The sequence below is a fragment of the Ceratotherium simum genome, chromosome 12, assembly GCF_057802395.1.
Source record: "Ceratotherium simum simum isolate JZ-2026a chromosome 12, ASM5780239v1, whole genome shotgun sequence".
NCBI lineage: Eukaryota > Metazoa > Chordata > Mammalia > Perissodactyla > Rhinocerotidae > Ceratotherium > Ceratotherium simum.
Genome location: NC_141911.1, coordinates 60,805,851 through 60,826,031, shown reverse-complemented (window position 1 = coordinate 60,826,031; position 20,181 = coordinate 60,805,851). Strand labels below are relative to the sequence as shown.

The 20,181-nt window shown below is 38.8% G+C and overlaps 1 protein-coding gene across 1 annotated transcript in view; it reads right to left on the bottom strand.

Moving 5' to 3' along the window:
* LOC101390819 (rho GTPase-activating protein 20-like) overlaps positions 1 to 16,698 on the bottom strand; it is a 31,636-nt gene extending 14,938 nt beyond the window's left edge. The window contains exons 1-7 of the mRNA XM_014784489.2: positions 16,634 to 16,698; positions 15,505 to 15,672; positions 9,003 to 9,152; positions 7,905 to 7,946; positions 7,186 to 7,270; positions 3,097 to 3,174; positions 727 to 793 (exon numbers count right to left, since the gene is read on the bottom strand). Of these exons, the coding sequence (XP_014639975.2) occupies positions 727 to 793; positions 3,097 to 3,174; positions 7,186 to 7,270; positions 7,905 to 7,946; positions 9,003 to 9,152; positions 15,505 to 15,672; positions 16,634 to 16,698 (655 nt within the window). The remainder of the gene's footprint in view (positions 1 to 726; positions 794 to 3,096; positions 3,175 to 7,185; positions 7,271 to 7,904; positions 7,947 to 9,002; positions 9,153 to 15,504; positions 15,673 to 16,633) is intronic.
* Between the last annotated feature and the right edge of the window lie 3,483 nt (positions 16,699 to 20,181).

Sequence of the window (20,181 nt, the reverse complement as noted above, 5' to 3'; positions counted from 1 at the left end):
TCCTGATCCCTCCAGTTCCGTGAACCACACTGAACCAATCTTCCGCTCCAAGAATTATTCCTATTCTTTTAGCTAACTTGCTCTAATAACTACTTTAGGAGAGGTGTAATCTGTTTATCAATAACCTCGAGAACAATGCTGGAAAACTCAGCCTGAGACACAGCAACGTACAGGTAGTTTAGTCAGTGAAGACTTGAGGAGTCTAACTGTGATTGTCTCATTTTCTTTATGATGCTGAGAAAAGTTCCAGACACAGAGCAGGTGTTAAATAAATATTTGTACTTGGATTCAGAGTTATGACTGGATTTTTGAGGATTTTCACACAATAGAGGCTACTTAGCAGTTAGGAAATGGAACAGAGGAATTCAAGACTGGAATATAAAAACATAAATATATGGGAAAAGAAATTCCAATCCATCTTGCTATCATACCAGAGTAAGTAAAAGTTTTTCAAGACAGCTCTGTTTGTCAAGTAAAAAAGCAGAGAAGAAAAATTCACATTTCTCTCCCCAAATAGACCATAAGCTGCTGAATGAAGAGATGTTATCAGTGCCTGGGATAGAGTAAGTGCTTGGTAATTATTTAATAAATGTGTGAATGAATATTGCATGAAATTTTCACTTTTAAGGATATTTGAGCTTGAGACCGAGCAATCCTTACTTTGACACTTCAGAGTTACAATTTTGAACCCAGTCCACCCCTCTTAGATTTTTCTCTGACACTTACCAGTGAGTGGGCATGGGGCCTCTTCCTTGCCAGAACTGATCCACAGCTGGTAATCTTTCTCAGAGCCCTTGGAAACAAAAAGAACTATGCATCACACTAAATCTTTCACAGTAGGTACCATTTCCTTAGCATTTCGGTTTCCAAAAAGAAAAATTGGGGCCAGTATAAATGCTCTTCGGTCCATGGGGGTGGCTACAGTTTTTGAGTCAACAGTGCTGGTTTCAGTAACCCCTCGTCTCTTGCACAGCCTCCAACAGACTGTCCCAGGTTCTTGTCCCTTTTGATAAAGGCCCAGGATCTACGGAACCATATTTCCAATCAGCCCCTCACTTTGGGGGTGGCCTGTGGCGTAAGAAATCAGTTATGCCCCTTTCACTAAGGAGCAAAAGTCTAATCTCAAGAGTCCTGCCTTCTGCTATCTCCAGACTCCTTGGAGACGGTTGGCTTTTGCCTTCAAATGCCCCTGCCCAGACAAGCATGTTGTCCAGAGAGCCATACACCCTGCCATGACTGTTTCTTAGAACGTAACACTTGAAAGGTCTCAATAGCTCAGCAACCCTGCACACTAGGAGACAGGTGCCCAGGAGGCCTTGGGGAGATGGCAGAGTGAGGTCAGCACACTAACTCTGGTGCAGAAAAGCCCCACTCTAGGGAAAGTAGGGACAAGAAATGTAACCGAGAGAACAAGTCAGATGAAGAAGACAGTCACTCCCAGCAGAACTATTGCCCAGTAATACTGTAAATCCTACTTGAAACAAACAAGTCTAAATTATGAAGACTGCTGAATTATTTTAAAGAGTCCTCCAGGAAAGGATAAAGCAAAAAATGTTTTACGTGGAGTTGTTGGTGATAGGTACTGTGCTTGCCCCTGACTCCTGATTAAAAATCATGGCCTTGACCCTATGAAGAAGGGTCCCAGCTATGGCAGCAATCTCACACACACACACACACACACACACCCCTAGACACACACGCAGACACATGCACGCACAGCTAAATCCGCTCAATATTGTGTTGCAAATAGGAAGTGAAAGCTAACAAAAATCTTTTTTTTTTAAAGTAGGGATTAGAAACACTATGTTGGACTCTCTTAAATCAGGCATACATATATGGCCAAATAACCCCAATTCTTCAATAAAATAGAAATTTGTTCTTGTCTAGTGAGATTGATCACCTTAAGCAAAGGAAAATTACAAACACGAAATAAAATGAGCTATACATTAATCTGTCTCCCCAACCTCATCCCTAAAAACACTCACTCTCTTCCAAGATGTAATTGTCATTCAGGGCATATATATCACATAGGTTAGAAATCGATGCAGAAGTGTGCTTTACTCTGTGCATATAAATTCCATCTCATTTCAAATGTATTATTAAATTGTTTGCACAGAAATCATTGATTTCTTATGGCAAATTCTGGTTGCCCTTAGTTTTTAAGGAGCTTTATTATACCATTGGGTCAGGCAAAATTTAAATACAAATCTTGTAATTATGTCATGTCACAGTAGCAGGACATTTTTACATTGACATAGAATTTTACATAAGGAGTTGTGCTTTAGAAGTGCTTCCTTCATTTCTGTCCCTCTGAATGTCACTCTTTCTCTCTTTTCCCTTATACAGCCTCATCCTCAAATATACCCACCTCTTTCACCAAAAAAATTTCAACAACTCACACCAGCCCCATCAAAACATCAAGGAACAGACACTTAAAAGCAGAACGGGATGAAAGTGATGTGTACACAAGTGCACCCAGCTTCATGGTCTTATTTAGAACTTGTCTCCTCCTTTACCAGTTCACAAGAGGCATCAGCCATCTCATTCTCAGGATCTGCATCAAGAGCATGTAGCTTCTAGCCAGGTGGTCTTTATGTCAAAATTTACAACAAAACGTGTTATTTAGGATTTATCATAGACAAAGTCCTATAGATTGAGTCCTTGAGTGATAACCGGGAAAATGGGGGTGGGAGGGAAGGAATCAGGAAAGAAGATACAGAAAGAACAGTCCAGTGGAGGAGGAAATATTTAGACTTTTATAAATATTTTACTATCTACATATAAAATATGTACAGTAAAAATGTGTGTTGTTATTAGCACTCTAAAATTATAGCCCAATTTTATTATGCTATTACTTTCCATTTGCACAAAATTTTAAGTGGGAATACAAGAGTAACACCCATGTGTAGGCTAATAGCTTTGCTGCCTTCAATTTCCAAATCTGGAGGGGGGAAAAAATATGACTTTGATATCTATAGTAACTGGTTGTCATGATGGGAGCTGCATTACACACACACACACACACACACACACACACACACGAATCTCAAAAATCAAAGTTGTTTTTTAAGTAAAAATAGCTTGCAGGTAACTTACAGTTATTCCTAGCATTGGTAGTGACTTGTTGATAGTGTCATTCACTGTGTCTGAATTTGTTACTGTTACAGTTACAGACTGTAAAAAAATAAATGATAAAAATTGCTATAATTTAAATTTAAAAACTTTAAAGCAGGTGAGTAAATAATTTGTTGTCAAATGACTATCCGTACTCTAAAGGCAAGCTTGTTTTCAGGTAATGACGAAGTATAGCACATGTAGAGCATGAACCCCTAATTATAATTTACTTTCATTCCTTTATATAACATGAAGCTAGCAGGAAGCGTTTCAGTAAAACATATATTTCTCTTAAAGGATTTGTGGCACACAACATGTAACAACTTAAGCAAGAAAGAGAAAGACTGAGAATTCCCAGAGGGCACATGGGCTGGTCCTCAGAGCCTTAACGCTATTTCTGTAATGGAAGGGCAATAGTTTAAAAAGGAGGAGCTGGACTCTTTCTCTTCCTGAGTTGTGTTTTTGTAGTATGGCTTTATTTCTTTACAGTAAAATCAGATTAAGAACTGGCTAGAAGAGACATTTTTAAAAACTATTTAGTGAGTACTTTCTTTGTGTCAGGCATCATGGTTACTAAGTTTTCATTGTTGAAATCTGTTGAGACAGTGAAATAAAACCAATGAGTCTAGGAAATGAGACTAAAAATTTTAGAAACTTAAATTCCATTCCCAACTCTGCCAGTGAATAGGGTATTCATAATAGCTCTCTGCCACACCTCCCATTGAGAAACTGCTCCATCAAAATAGGAAGACGATTTACAGAAAAGTACCTGAAAGGGATTAATAGTATTCTGAGGTAATATCCATCAAACTATCTGAATTCCAAAAGACATATTAAAATAAGACAAAATGTAACCAAGAACGTTTACTATGCACATAGGTTTTATAATATTATCAGGCAATAAGCCTGTGTCCTTTGATAAACTGCTTAAAGAAGACAGACAGCATGAGGGGACATTCCCAGGCCTTAAAAATGATATCAAAAACAAAGTTGAAGGAAATTCTTTCATATTTCATTACTTGTCCTTTCGTTTTATTTTTCTTCTTATGAATTCAATTCAATTGCTTGAGATGACAGATGGCCCTGAAAGTTGTTTGATAATTGAACTTTTATCAACAAAAGCATTCATTGATTTCAAACTGCTGTAGCCCTAAGGATTGTGAAAAAGTGTTTCAGAACCCAGCATAGAGCTCAGAGTACCCAAATTCGGGGACGTTGGGAGTTTCCTGTGCTAAATTTTCTGGGAGGATTCAAACACTGGGCTTTAGCTTGGGGTTTAATAAGTAACAGTTCTGCTATTTTTTAAGATGTCTGAAAACCATTCAATACAACTTAAAAATTCTCCCACGAAATCTTTTGTAAAGTAAAAAAAATCTCTTTTGCAATGCTAATAATTACTACCTAATTTATCTGGGCTGTAAGATAATGGTTTTTCATGGCATAAGGAACATATTATGTTCAAAATAGTAATTCCAAGGATATATGTATTTCTTCCTGCATGTTGTCTGTTCTCCAAAACAGATAAATTCCAGTAGATACAGCTTTTTGTAGACAAATAACTTAAAAAAATAAACTATTTTATCAAATAATCTGAAAAAAAATGGAAATGTGACTTTTTTTTCATATGAGCTACAGTGTTACTTGATATATGCAGAACCAGGACAATGTGATCAATTCTCAAGAGTTGAGGCCAATCCTGAGATGATCTGAATGTTCAAATTATTAGCCCAAAACAGCGATTACAATTATGCTTAATTATATAAGTGAAAATATGGTCATAATAAACAAAAATAAGCAGTCTCAGTGTAGAAACTGAAAATATTGAAAAATAGAAATTTTTTATCTGAAAAATATCTGAAAGAAAAAATTTACTGGATGGGCTAAATTGCATAATGAAGATGACAAATGGAAGAGTCAGCGATTTTGAAAATAAGTAATAGAAGTTATCCAGTTTGAAGAATAAAAAGGGAAAAAAAGATTGAAAAAAATTAGCAGAGCCTGAGGGACCTGTGGACAATATGAAAAGGTCTCATATACATGTAACTGGATTCTCAGAAGGAAAGAAGAGAGAATATTGGCAAGAAAATAATATAAGGTAATAAGGACTAAAATTTCGCAAACTTGAGACATAATTTACATACATAAAGACACAAATTTAAAAATTCAAGAAGTTCAGAAAAGGCCAAACAGGCTAGATTCAAAGAAAACCATGATTTGACACTTCGTAGCCACACTGCTAAAAACCAAAATTAAAGAGAAAATCTTGAAAGCAGCTGAAGACAAATGACCAATCACATACAGAGGATTAATGTCTGAATGATCACAGAGTACTCTTCAGAAAGCACAGAGACCAAAAGACAGTGGAACATCTTCAAAGTGTTGAAATGAAAAAATTTGCAAACAAAATTCTATATCCAGCAAAAATATCTTCCAAGAGTGAAGGTGAAATAAAGACATTTTCAGATAAAAGAAACTAAGAAAATCTATTGGCACCAGATCTGCACAACAAGAATTGCTACGGAGAGTTTCTCCAGGATGAAATGAAGTAGTATTAGAGGGAAACTTAGATCTTCAGGAATGAATGAAGAACATTAGAAATGTTTATTTTGTGTAAAGCATATGTAAATAAAGTTGATTTTTAAAAATTTCAAGGTGATTTTCCATGAAAAATTCTGAATGTGAGGCACTGCCATAACTGACATCAAAGCAGGCAGAGACAATAGTGTGCTTTGCTAGGGAACTCTCTAGTCATATCTCCCTCCAGCAAGGCATCTCTCTGATACTCGGAAACAGATCAGAATATTTACATGGATTTTCCCATTGGCTTTTCCCATTGGCCAGAGAAAGAACTGTCTTAAACCACCTCTTTTTCCACCTTCACATACTATTTTGTGTGAGCGGGAGCTCCTGTAAAGTGTAACAGAACAAAGTGTCATAAAAAATACCCCGAATATCTCGCTCAGTAGGGTAAATGTCCTGGCTCCTGCAGTACAATTTCAGAGATCAAATTACACACAAATAACGGAGGTGTAGGTTTTTTTTCCCCAATAGTATAAACACAATAAGGTAGAAATTTGCTGCTCCCTTAAAAGTGTCATCCCTCTCAGCTCAATTCAGTGCTGACATTCCTCAGAATGAAAGACCTTTCAAAACTCCTCTGCATTTGGCATAACAACTAACTGCAATACCTGACCCTCCAGTGGATTCTCTACGGAAAAGGGACATTCCTGAGGTCAACCGACAAAATGGGAACGTGAATGGTAGATTAAAGTATTACACCAATGTTAAATGTCCTAAAGGTGATAACTGTATGGTGTTATATAAGAGAATATCCTTATTCTTAGGACATACCGAAGTATTTAAGGGCCATGGTGTATGTGTGACCCTCAAAAATAGGTATCCTCATGCACAATAGAGAGAAGGAGAGACAGACAGGGACAGAAAATAAATGATAAAGCAAATGGAGTAAAATGTTACTAAATAGATCAATCTAGCCGAAGGGTGTATGGGTGTTCTTTACACTATTTTTATTTTTGCAGCTTTTCTGTAAGTTTACAATTATTCCAAATAAAACATCATGGGAAGAAAAAAACTGTGGAAACAACCCAGACCACTCTGTATGGAAGTAGCAACAACTGGAAAAAATGTTTCATTCTAATAGGAAATACCTGCCTGTGAAAGTCACTTTACTACAACAAGCCACTATAATTGCCACTGGAAGGATCCAGAGAAACATTATGGACACTTAACATGCAGTATTCTTTCCATGCTTAAGCACTGTAGCTATCACAGATTCCTCATGCTTCATATTGCCTAGGATTCATGTTTTATAGACACGATGTGTACACAGGAAAATACATTTTCCCACATGGTACTTTCTAAATTCGCTCTCTTCCCCTCTCTTCCTTTCTCCCTCCTCCCTCCCCATCTCCCCCTCCTATCTGTGTCTCTCTCTCTCTCTCTATTTCTATCTCTATCTCTCTATGTCTTTGTCCATGTCTATGTCTCTCTCTTTCATTCTGCCCAAATCAGGAACTTGGAATTTAATTTTTGGTCTTAAAAAATACTTACACAGACACAGTTCTTAATGTCCTCAGTGAAGATTTTGAGGGGAATGCTTTTTGGCTGGTCCTTCTCTTTGGCTAGATTGATGTACCTAATCAAATTCAATAATAACCCAAAATAGAGTAGAATGAATTAGCTATTAACTTATTTTCAAATCAATCTACATTGCTAACATTTTCAATGTACTTGGCTATTTTTAAAAGCATATAAATAGACTCAGCAAAATCAAATTATGGGTTGGAAGACTATGCAAAATATTTCAGGAGAATAAGATGTGACCGGAAAATAACAGGTTGCCCCTGTCCTGTGAGATTTGGGCAGCAGATCCAGACGTCAGAGCTTTCCTGCCCAGATTGGAGGGCCCAGCACATTCCTTGGTTCAAGGGCAGGAAGTAGCAGTTGCTCCGAGAATCACTCAGTAGAGTAATCTGCTCTAAGGGAGTTCAATGTGTGTTTTGAGAATAATGTCATCTCCAGTCATTAGGTTGGAGAGAAGGGGAAGGTGAGAGTGATCAGCAGAACTTCCTCAAAAATAAGCAAAACATGCATGTAAATGAGAGGACAGTATTTGCAGTAGCAGCCAGGGTAAATCTAAACAGGAAGTTATTTGAGGATGGTCAATTTCTACTAGGAAGAGGGAGAATAGTTTGAGGGCACTGCTTTGAAGAAATCTGCATTCTTTCATCGTGGATCAAAGATTTAAAATATGTATGCTGACAAAATACCTTTGAAGGGAAGAGTGCCATTTTTCCTTTAGTTCTGAAGAACTGCAATTTAAAAAAATGAGAGAAAAAAATTAAACTACATAAAATACTTCTACTAACACATTAAGACTGCCATTCCAGATGAAACCATCAGCAGCCAGTTATCACTGATGTGGATGCCTGTGTAAGCTGTACTCTCCTTATCATTCGGCTTTTGATGGACCCTGCACTTTTACAAGCAGTATTACAGCAATGGGAAATAGATCTTAAGGTGAAGAGATGTTGGTTTGGAATCTAAACACTTAATTGCAACTATGGGATGCAAACTATGTGATCATGGGCAAGTCACTTAACCACTCTGAGTTTCAGTTTCCAGAACGGGAAAAGGGTTAATTATACCTCAGAGTGTTCCTGCAGCTGGCAGTGCTATTCAAATATAAAGAAGGAGCCCTGTGAACCCAGGAGTGTTGACTCAGGATGTCCAGGGTGGGGGGCCACATTCCCCATTCTCATGCCAGCCTAAGAATGTGTCTTGGAAAACTAACTTGTACTCCATGGAATCATACCTTTGTTTTAGATTGTCACCTTTCTATAGACACCAGATAATATGCACACAGCAATTCAGGCAACCTAGTATTTGAGGACATGATTCATTTTATTTGTATAATTAAATACTATTTTTAAGGGAACTAATTTGGGATTACAAAGCAATTTTTCAAACTTAATTGGACTATTTAGTAGTACTTGCTTAAGAAGATATTCCAGTGATTTAAAAACACAGCTGCTCCCTGGGGATTAGGGGCAGGATGTTGGAGAGGGTCCCTAGCACCCTGCTCTCTCGATTCTCCTTCCACATGCTTTGAACATCCACGTCCCCAAGTACTCCTAGAGCCCATTTGAAAAACCACTGATCCAAACCAAAGGAAATTACTCCAATAGTTCCCACTATTTGTGATCAATTTGCACACATGTGCACATAAAAACCTTTTTGGGGAAAGTACCAGACACACAGTGTCATTATGAGAGGTCAAAAAGTGAGCCACTGGCTTAATATACAATCAGATTAAAATGTTTTCCTTTTCAACCCATGTAAATACAGGGCCAAGCTGTGGGTCTTACCTGAAGGTGGCCACGAAGGTCACCGTGGGCCAGCCCAAGACAAAGGACCTGCTGGCACAGGTGTTGGCTTCCCCCACTTCGTCCGAACAGTTGGCAGTCCATATGGTGTTCAATGGTATTTCATTTTCTATCTTTAGGGTTTTTTGGTAACTAGAAAGATCACCAAACAAGACCTCTGTTAGTTTGTTTCTTAAGTGTTATGGGAACAGCTGTGCTCACGGTAAGAAGCCAATTCTCACGGCTCCGGGGAGAAGCAAGCCTCCTTTCTCTCTGTTACCCTCTGTGCACAGCTCAGCCAGTGGTTAGATGGGGCTTTACAAAGCGTCTGCTGAGGGACCCCTGGCCCAGGAAGGCCCTGAGAACACTTTCTCGATGGCAGCAAATAGCCATTTTTCTGAATGTTGAGTATTGAGTACGGACCATACTCTATATTTTAGAGCTGTATTAGAGAACCATTAATTCATTTAGTATTCATTTAATATAGTTCTATTTGTTCTTTATTATTATATCACATATATAATTTTATTAATTAATTTATTAATTATGATAATTAATTTACTATTCATTCATGTCTTGCTTACATCAAAAAGCATCTGAGGGGCTGAACAAAGATACATGATTTATAAAAATAATTATACACTTTTTTTCTTAAGAGAGACAGATTAAACAAAATAATAAGCTTGGATCAGAGGGATTTAAAATACATTTTCAGCCTTAATTTTTAAAAAGATTTTCTAGCCTTTAAGTATAGGTTATTTTAAATTTCCTCGCTTAAGATTTTGTTCATACCATTTTCCCTTAGAGTCTGGCTGAAACTGAAAAACTGTTAGCGTACAGACTGAACCCAACTTAAAAATCAATCAATCAATCGATCGATCAATCCCAAATCAGTGGCCAGGAGGTCTTACATGTAAGTCATGGAGGTATTTCCCATTTATCTTTGGGGAGTCAGAAGGAGATCGACTTTGTCAGCAGTGAAATTGCTTTCTGACAATTTCTGCCTAATCTCCTTTGAACTCTGACACGGAAACCACCATATCTCTTGGTTAATTCACAAATTTAACTCTCAGATGGGCCTGAGATTTAAATAGTTACAAGCCCTCTGAAGGATGCCTAGGGAAGATGGGCACACCACTCTGGAATTCCCTGCTGTTCAGAACCACATGTGGAAACACTAAAGCTAAAATGTGATCCAAGCCACCTCATGTGCAAAAACCCCTATGACTCTGCTGATTCATGGAACAAAACTAAAAGGCTTCAATGGGATTTATGAAATGAAAATAAGTTTACAGGAAGCCCACCTGAAGGATAATCTAGATTCAAAGTATAGGGCACAATGAATGTAAATAAGATGGAAACATGCCTTGTGATACAGGCGGCTTCTTTCTGCATGTATTTCACATTTTTACCCTATGTTGGTGTATTTGAAGATTTTTATGAAACACAATCAATTATCACATAAAATAATTTTTCTAGATAGTAACTCCAAAAGCATTAGGAAGCTAAAAGTAGACGAAGGCCAATAGGAAAGAGAGACACATATCTGCTTGCTTTTACAGATTTTTAAAGTTTTCTAATGTAGGTGTCCACATGTGTAGACACCTAAGGTACTGAGTGGTAACTTCCAAAACATTGACCTAGAAAAAGTCACTTCAATAATTCTCTCCTAAGTTCAGTAAAGTGCCAAGATTATCCACTCCCTTGAAACCAAGCCACAGAGTTATCCAAAAGCCCAGAGTATGGTTTTCATCCTCCTCTAACATTTATTGAGCTCTCACCATATGCCAAGCACCATTCTAAATATTTTATAAACATTATTTCATTTAATCCTCAATCAACTACATCTATGAGCTCCATTTTATAGATGAAGAAACTCACTGAGAGGTTAAGTAAATTGCCCAAAGCAGCAGAGACGGGCTTTGAAGCCAGACAGCCTAACTCATGAGCCTGTGCTCATAACCACTTGGCCTCTATGAGTCTTGACCTGCCCAGTTCCATGAAGTACCCTCCTCATCTTTCCTGCCTTCAGCCTCCTTTCTTTCCACAGAGCCTTCAGGCTTTCTGATGAGATTGTTCTCTCATTTTGAGAGTGAGAGGATGAATCTCATGACATTCTATCAATAAAGCTAAAAGCTAGCCTGAAAATATTGAAAATGTTTTGTAACAAAGCCTTGTACTACAGTGGGTTCTCCTGGGATGGTACTGTGTTTCTTTGCTATCAGTCACTGACTCTTCAGATTATGTCAATAGAAATGAGAAAGGATGAACCTAATGTAAACTGTCTCAGAGGAGGAGGAGGAAGATGGCAGTTATTATTTCTACTGTGTGGGCCCTCATTCTCTTATCTGCTAAGATGGCGGTATCCCTCTTGCTTTCCTCTACCTCAGCTTGTATACCGGAGGGTGAGCGCCGGTGAACTGTGGACATGTACAGATTCTAGAGAGATTCCCCCTGTTCTAAGATAGCAGTGTTCCCTTAGATGCTTGGGAGTATCTGTAAGAATCTGTTTGTAATTCCACTGAAAATAAGCTAATAGTCATCTTCATGTTTTGATGTAAACAAAATCTGATTTCATTGTTTCTTTATTCTTTAATAACTAAATATGAGGACAGAGATGTCTAAAGAGGATGTGAGCTAAGGACAGTCCCTCCTTTGCTGTAAATTCTCCACGGGCCTCTACTAATGTTAATATCTTGATATTTATGAAGTAGATCCTGTTTCAAAAAAACAAGTCTTAATTTCATTTCAAAAATAACTTCTTATTTAGCTTCTAATGAATATCAAAAGTATTAACAAAGGTCCCATCTGACTTTAATTCTTGAGAAGTTTCTAATGTAGTATGAAAAAAATGACAAAAATCTCACAACAATTTTCACTGACTATTATTAACATCCAGCACAACTGGAGAAATATAATTTCTTCATGAAGAGAGAAATATTTGAATCCCCTTTATTATTACACACAAATTTCACTTATTCTGACTAACACATAGACAGCAGTTAGTCAACTATTTATTCCATTTGTGTTGATTTCTGTAGCATCAACCTAAAGACGAAAGAGTTTCCAACTGAAGCCTGAAGATGTGCTGAGGAAAAATGGAACCTAAGTCACTCCACCCCTGCTTACGGCTGAGTGGAAAAATGAGGCACTAAACTCAGGTAATCAATTTGAACAGATTGATCCAGGGCATAACACAATCCTCCATCTAAGAGTGAGGCATGACAAAAAAGAAATAAGCTTGCTCTTTTAGGGGGCTATTTCTTTGTAGTTGTTGTTTCTTTCTGAAAAAAAATGTAAATTTTTTCATATTAACAGTAATCACGAATGTACCCAAATGTTAGCTATGGAAATGATCTAGTAGGTAGTTTTCTAAAAATTGTGGTAAGAACTTGTACAAAGTGGCAGGATTCGGTACTGTTTGGCTACTGCTATGGATTGAATTGTGTCTCCAACTCCCACCCCACCCCCATCCCCACCCCGCAATTCACATGTTGAAGGCCTAACTGCCCATATGACTGTTTTTGGAGATAAAGCTTATAAGAGGTAATTAAGGTTAAATGAGGTCATAAGGGGTGGGGGGCTCCTAATCCAATAGGATTGGGGACCTTATAAGAAGAGGGAGAGAGAGACCTCTCTCTCCACATGCACGCACTGAGGAAAGGCCATGTGAGCACAGGGTGAGAAGAAGGCCCTCTGCAAGCCAGAAGGAGAGCTCTTACAGAACCCAACCCTTCTAGCACCCTGATCACAGACTTCCAGAACTCCAGAATGTGAGAAAATACATTTCTGTGGTTTTAGCCAACCAGTCTATGGTATTTTGTTAGGGTAGCCTGACCAGATTAAGACAGGTATCTTATCAAAAATCTGTATTCTCTCAATATCAAGGTCTTATAAACCAAATTCAAATGCCTTAGATCACTTACACGTTCTGATATCCCCAGTGGATGTAGAAAGTATATAAAAGTAATCTTTCAGCAACTGAGTCTCTTAAACAAGAACATTATTAAATAAATTGATATAGATTTTGTCACATCATAAAAACCCTTGAGTAGAAAGAAAGAGCTATCTCAAAAGCAGTATGTGAAAAATGAAAGATATTGCACATCTTTTATGATAATGGACCAATTGAAATACAAATTTAGCTCTTAAATAGGTGCAATTTTCTAGGGGAAAAGAACACTGTCTCTATATAAAATGTTTTTAGCAGAATTCTGTACGTTCTATAAAACCCATTCAGAGATTAGCAATATCTGGGACAATAAATGGCTTCTGGTAAGAAAACGAAGGTCTTCTACTCTTTCTAAATACTATAATCATTACAAAGGTGAGAAAAAAGTGAAGGAGAACATGTTCCCCTTAAAAATAGAATGTGAGTGGTTCTGCAGAGTCCTAACAAGCAGGAGATGGGTGAGTGGTTGCTTGTTTGTGTGTGTCTCAGGCTGAGCATGGAGTACTACATGATGGCAGGAAGAGCGCGGCCTTGGGATGAAGGCAGGCCTGGGGCGAGTCTCTCCCACCATTTTCCTGTGTATGACGTTGGGCCAGTTCCTGAGCCGTCCTCAGTCTTCGTCTTCATATCTGAAGTCTGGAGATGATAACAATACCTGCCTCGGAGGGCTGTTGGAAAGACTACACAAGCCATCTGTGATGCTCCTAGAGAACACATCCAATAAATTTCAGATTCCTATACTCACCTTGGTTAAATAAAGAAAATGGTAACTAGTCTACATTTTTAAAAATAATGTCTTGTCCCTCTATCAGGAGCGGAGTGTTTCGAATGGACCTCATGCCAAGACATGGACAGAACCTTTTTTCTCTCTGTCCTCATGATGACATCACCACCTCCCCGGCTACATCTGTAGGCAATTTCACTCATCTTAAATATATATCATTATCTTTATCTTTGCCTCTGTTTTTTTTTTTTGATAGCTAGACTTCTCATTCATTTTTCAGTTGCCTGAGCATTCTGTTCCATTTCTCACCAGGTACCAAGCAGATGCGAGTTAGTCATTTCCTCACCACACAGGAAACGTTGATTTCGATGATGAGAGAGAAACTAGGTGATTGTGGAATGTTCTGTGAAATCCAGACAAAAGAAAGAATAGAGGCGGCAGCACCACATGTTGGGTAAGAGCCTGTGTGCTGAAATTAACAGACCTAGTTTCAAATGTGGCCTCCACTAATCGCTAATGTGTGACCTGGGAAAGCAAGCGACCTCTGAACATCAAGGTCCTCTGTAAAATACAGAAAATGATCCCATCTCACAGGGTAGTTGTAAGGATTAGACAAGATTAGGTACATAAAGGCCTTAGCATAATACCTGGCACAGAATAAACTTCTGATAAATCATTCCTCTTTTTATTCATGTTACTCAGATTAAATATAGCATTTGGCAAAATCAGTACTTGCATGTCTTACCTATGCCATGGTGTAACTGGCAGCTGGGGGGAGGGCAGCAGAGAAGGGTTTTAGTTTTCTCTAGTAGTGAAAAAGCTTCTTGATATTTTGTTTGTTGAAATGTTCTTTGTCTTTTATGGTGTTTCATAAATCATGAAAACAGAGATGAAGCAAGACGACCTTGCATCCACCTGCTTTGGACAGTAGTTGAGCCATCACCATGGTCTAGGCTGGATATTAGTTGCATTTGTGTTCAGGGTCGAGTGGAAAGTGCACCCAATTGGTTCTGTCTCCAGCATATATTCCACATCTGTCTGCTGCCTCTTTCCTTTTCACTGCCACTCCTGAGACGGAGTCCTTGTTATCTTTCATCAGGACTATTGCCTCCCCTAAGGAGTCTCCTTGCGTCCACTCTTGCTTACCCACCAACCCATTATCTACCAATAGGCAGAACAACATGCTAAAAGTATAAACCAGATACGGTCACTTCCCTAATTAAAAACCCTCCAGCATAATATTTCAACCCGTTACTGTGGCCTGTGGAGATGTCATGTGAATGGACCCCTGACCACAGGATCATCCCTGATGTTGTGCCCCACACTGTAGGCTCCAGTCGTGTCAGCCTTTCCTAGACTCCTGCCTCCAAAGGGCCAAGTGGCTCCCACTGAGACCTGCTGTTCCCTCACCCTCGAAGGCTCAGCCACCTTGTCTGGGAATGGTGGCTGCTTCTTACCCCATAGGTGGCAGCTGGGAGAGGCCCTCCTAGACAACCCCTCTCCAGGATGGTCCCGTTTTCTCCTCCACGTGGTACCTTATCTGTCTCTTATCAGAAGCACTAACTTTGATCTGTAATGTCCCCCCGCCCCCTTAATTTTACCATCTGCCTGGAAGCCCCAGACAGGAGAGACCCTGCCAGTCACATTCTCAATTGTATTCTCTAGAGGGACATAGCACAGAACAAAACCTCCATGGATACTTATTGAATAAAGGAAGGATCAAAACATTTGAAAAACAAAAGAAAAAAACCACTTAGTATTTTCTTATGGTAAGAGTTAGTGAAAATGCAATTTTATGATAATCAGGAGAGCATGTAGTGTATACGTACTTGGTATTAGTTATAAGCAACAAGTCGCTGAACAAGAAGAGGTGCCGCTTCTCCTTCCTGCAGCCTCTTTTGAGTTCTACGGGGCTGTGGATCAGCGGGGTACGACCGGCGCCCTCAGGTGAAGTAGCATTTTCACTGTGGGCGTCCACCTCAACAGAAGGGCTTCCCCTGCGACACATCAAGCACCACAGAACAGCGAGTCACTGACCAAACGTTTGATAGACATTTATGCTAAATGTCAAGGTTGACACCACACTAAAAATCAGTCTCAATCCCCAAAACAGAGCTCCATAGCTCAAACACAAGAGTCACCGCGTTACAGAAAGCTATCGAAAGAGATGAGGTCACTTAGGGAGTTGAGGTAGATGGAGAACAGTTTCAAGGACATGCTCTGGGGCATGCCAACTTTTAGAGGTGGGGAAGAGGAGAAGGCAGCAAAGCAAAGCTGGTCATGAGCTGTTGGGAAGGGGAGAACCAAGAGGCCAACGGTAGAGAGTATTACAAGAAGGTAAAAAAAATAAATAAATAAAAAAATAAGTAAAAATAATAAAACAGGACAATTTGTGGCCTGATATAGATAAAATAAAATGATATGGAGATTTGTGAAAAAGTAATTACAATTTAGTTTCATGTTAACATAAAAATTTAGGTAACTGAAGATTCTGGAAAATTGACTCTAATCTTATCTAAATCAATATTCAAATTTTGGGGGAAATTCTCAAAGATCAGCAAATAATACTGGAAACATCAAAAAGTTTCTAAACACAAGGAAATTCTTAGGTATTATTTGGTTGAGCCATAACTAAGCTCTAAGCTATGACTCTTTGGTCCTAATAGGTATAACAACTAAATTTAACAGAACACAAAAACTCTTTCATAAATAGGGTAGATATTTTCATAGACACACAGAAAATTTTCTCTCATGGAGCCAAGAAAGTATCTCCCTTGAGACTGTAAAGCCTCTTCTCTTGTGCTCAGCAGCACTGAATCTTATGAACATGAGAAACTTTTCATGAAACCAGTACTGAAGTGAAGAATTAGTTCATACATTTTAGAGGAAACAAAACAGAACACTTCCTGTGAGTGCTAGTCTCTTCTGACAACCAAAAGTAGTATGTTAACAGACTACCTGATGCGGTGAAGCCTTGAGCGACCACCTAAAAGCTCAAAGTGCTTTTTGATTGACGAGAACATCCTTTTTTCTTCAATTCTTGGCACTGAAAACCAAGCACGTCTACAGGCCTTGGCAGAGCTCTGTAAACTAGTTCATGAAGCCTGAGGATTCCGTAGTCGTCAAGATCACTGGCCATTATGATGTCAGGGTTCTAAGGCTCATGCCATAACTGACCAACTGACATACCTATTTCCCTGATTTTGCCTCCATCTTTTGATTTTTTAAAATTAATCTTTTTATTTTGAGATAACTGTAGATTCACAGGAAGCTGTACGAAATAATCCGGAGAGATTATGTCAACCTCTTACCCATTTCCCCCAATGGTACTATCTCTCTAAACTATAGTACAATATCATAACTAGGATATTAACATTGATACAGTCAAGGTACAGAACATTTCCATCACCACAGGGACACTTTATATGACCCTTGCACAGCCACACACACTTCCTTCCCACCTCCACCACCTCCTTTATTCTGGGCAACCACTAATCTGTTCTCCATTTCTATAATTTTGCCCTTTCAAGCATGTTACATAAATGAGATCATACAGTATGCAGCCTTTTTGGATTTGGTCTTCCACTCAGCATAACTGGAGATTCATCTGGATTGTTGAAGGTATTAAGAGTTCATTTCTTTGTATTTCTTAGTAGTATTCCATGATATGGACATAGCAGTTTGTTTAACTGTTGAAGGACTTCTGAGTTGTGTCTGGTTTTTGGCTATTACAGATAAAGCTGCTATAAACATTTGTGTACAGGTTTTTGTGTCAACGTAAGTCTTCATTTCTCTGGGCTAAATGCCCAGGCGTGCCATTGCCGGGTTGTATGGTCGTTGTGTGTTTTGTTTTTTAAGAAACTGTCAAACTGTTTTCTTGAGTGGCTGTGCCATTTCACATTCTCACCAGCACTGCGTGAGTGATTCAGTTTCCCCACATTCACACCAGCTTTTGGTGCTGTCATCTTTTATTTTAGCTGTTCTGATAGCTGTGTAGTCATATCTCATTGTGGATTTAATTTTGCATTTCCCTAATGGTTAATGATGCTGAATATCTTTTCATGTGCTTATTTGCCATCCGTATATCTTCTTCAGTGTTATGGAACCTACTGTAGTCTGTTAAAAATGTTTTATGCAAAGACATGTTTTCTTTCCACTAGAAAATTGTCCATTTTACAGATGAGGAGGCTGCTGCACAGAGCGGTTAGGTACTTGGAGGCCAAGCAGCCATGATGTAGCACAAAGGATTCAACTCCAGCTGACTCAGCAGGTGACACAGCCTCTGGGCAGGGAGGCCCTCTAACCTCTTCTCACAGGGACAGTCTCTTTCCTTTGATAACTGTGGAGGACTGAAATTTGATCCTTCTAAAAAAGTTTGTGGTTTCCCTTCTAGCCCCTCTAATAGCTATTTGAATACATATCTTTTATTCCCCACTAGACTCTAAGGACTTCAAGGAAAGAGTCTATATTTAATTTATCATTTAATTCTCACAGGCATTGGCACATTGGAGGAATTCAGAAAATTTTATTGAATGAATGAATGAAATCATTTTCTGCCCTAAATGGAGAAAAAGAGGGATGATTTAAAATAGTCTCTCTTTCATTTGCTTCATTCATTCAACAGATAGTGTTTGAATCTGTCCTGGGAGGAAGGCACTTGGTTAGGGCTGGGAGCAGGGAGCTAAAGAGACCCGCCAACTCTCACAAAACCTGGATTTGAATGGGGGACATGGAACTTGAACGAAGAGTCCCACCAGTCACTGTGTAACGCCAGACTCTGGTGGGTGCTATAGAGAAATGTTAAAAGAGTGAGAGGAGAAACTAAAGGAGGGACCTGACACCAGACTTCGATTGTGGGGAGGGCAGGCAAGGAGGGCTTCTTTGAAGAGCTCATTTGAAATGAGCTTTAAGGATAATTTGGAATTAAATAGAGAGAGAGGGGAGAAGAGAAGGGGCAAGAAGGGAAGGGGAGGGAAGGGGAAGGAGTGTGTGTTGGGAGGGGATGTTTCATTCTTCATGTGGAAGAGAGAGAACCCGAGTATATGAAGTTTGAGAGACATGAAATAGTTTGCTTGATTGGAGACACTAACAGAAGGTACAGGAAAGTGAAACAAACATGAAAAAGTAGATTGAGGCCAAAAACACAGGTCCTTTTAGTCCTTTTAGACCTTGCTAAAGCCTCTCATCTTAAGACTAAACTAGCACAGAAGCAGTGCATAGACAGTGGCCTCCGGAGACTTCTAACCACTTTTAAAGGGACGATGCTAGTCTGGACATGCTTGACTGTATTTGGAACCATGGTGGCTCACGGGGCAACACTTTCTGGCCTTCCATCAAGCATCTGACAGAATCTATTTAAGGGAAGAAATGTGGGCAGACTTATCTCCGCACCTTCTCGAGTTCCTTGATCATCTCTCATTCTCTGCCTCTCCCTTTCGGAGAGGTTCGAGGCCAGGAAAACTTCTCTCCCTCTAGACTCTAGTCACTGATGATCAATTGTGATTTGCATCAGAATCACTGAAGGGAGTTTTTTAGGCACTCCTCTTCAGAGGTTCGGATTCATCAGATCCCGAAAATCTGTAGCTTAAAAATTTTTTGAGTGATTCTTATATGGAACCAGGATTGTGAGGGACCGTTTCTTAGGATCCACTGAGAAAGAAGTGCTGTTCTGATACCATCTTCCCCTTGTGGTAAAGCAAAGGAGAGAAAACTTTTTCTTAGAAAGATCAAAGATAAGGCTTTCCTTAGTCATGTTATAGTTACCTTTACATGTAATAGCTAAAGATTAATTTCTTCCAAAATACCATTGTTCTTTCTTTTAATTTCATAAAGGACCTCTAAAGGGAATAGCAGTGACAGAGTCTGTTTTCATTTATTTCACTGAACACTGAATTTTCACCCTAAATATCAGATAGAAGAGATAGTATAAGGTGATCCTGTGCCAATAATACCAACAAGTAAGCATATCACAAAGACAAGACTATTTTCTTAATTCTATTTTTTCTCTTAAATTTTTAAATCTTTGATTAAATGTCTGTATTGGAAAACAGGTTGTGTAGTGTCAAGAGCATGAACTCTGGAATCCAGTGACCTAGTTTCGAATCTCTTCTCATTATTCACTACTCACATGACACTGGGAAACCCAGTTACACCTTGAAAGCCTCAATCTCCTCATCTGTGAAATAGAGATGATGATAAAAGTACCTGCTTCATAAGGTTGTAATGAGAATAAATGAGATAACACTCCGGAAAACTTAGTATAGTACCTAACACAGTCATCCCTCAGGTCGTGTTAGGTATGCTTATAGGAGATAGCGAGACTTGATATTCAAAAATAGCAAAGCAATATCATGGGTGTTCTTCCATGACCAAAGAGAAGGAGACAGAACAGGTAGTAACATCGATTAACTACAAGTGGCCAAACTCTTTGCCAGGCAGTTTATCTATATCATCTCATTTCCTTGCAGCAGATTTGTGAGATAAGAATCATTATTTCCATTTGTACA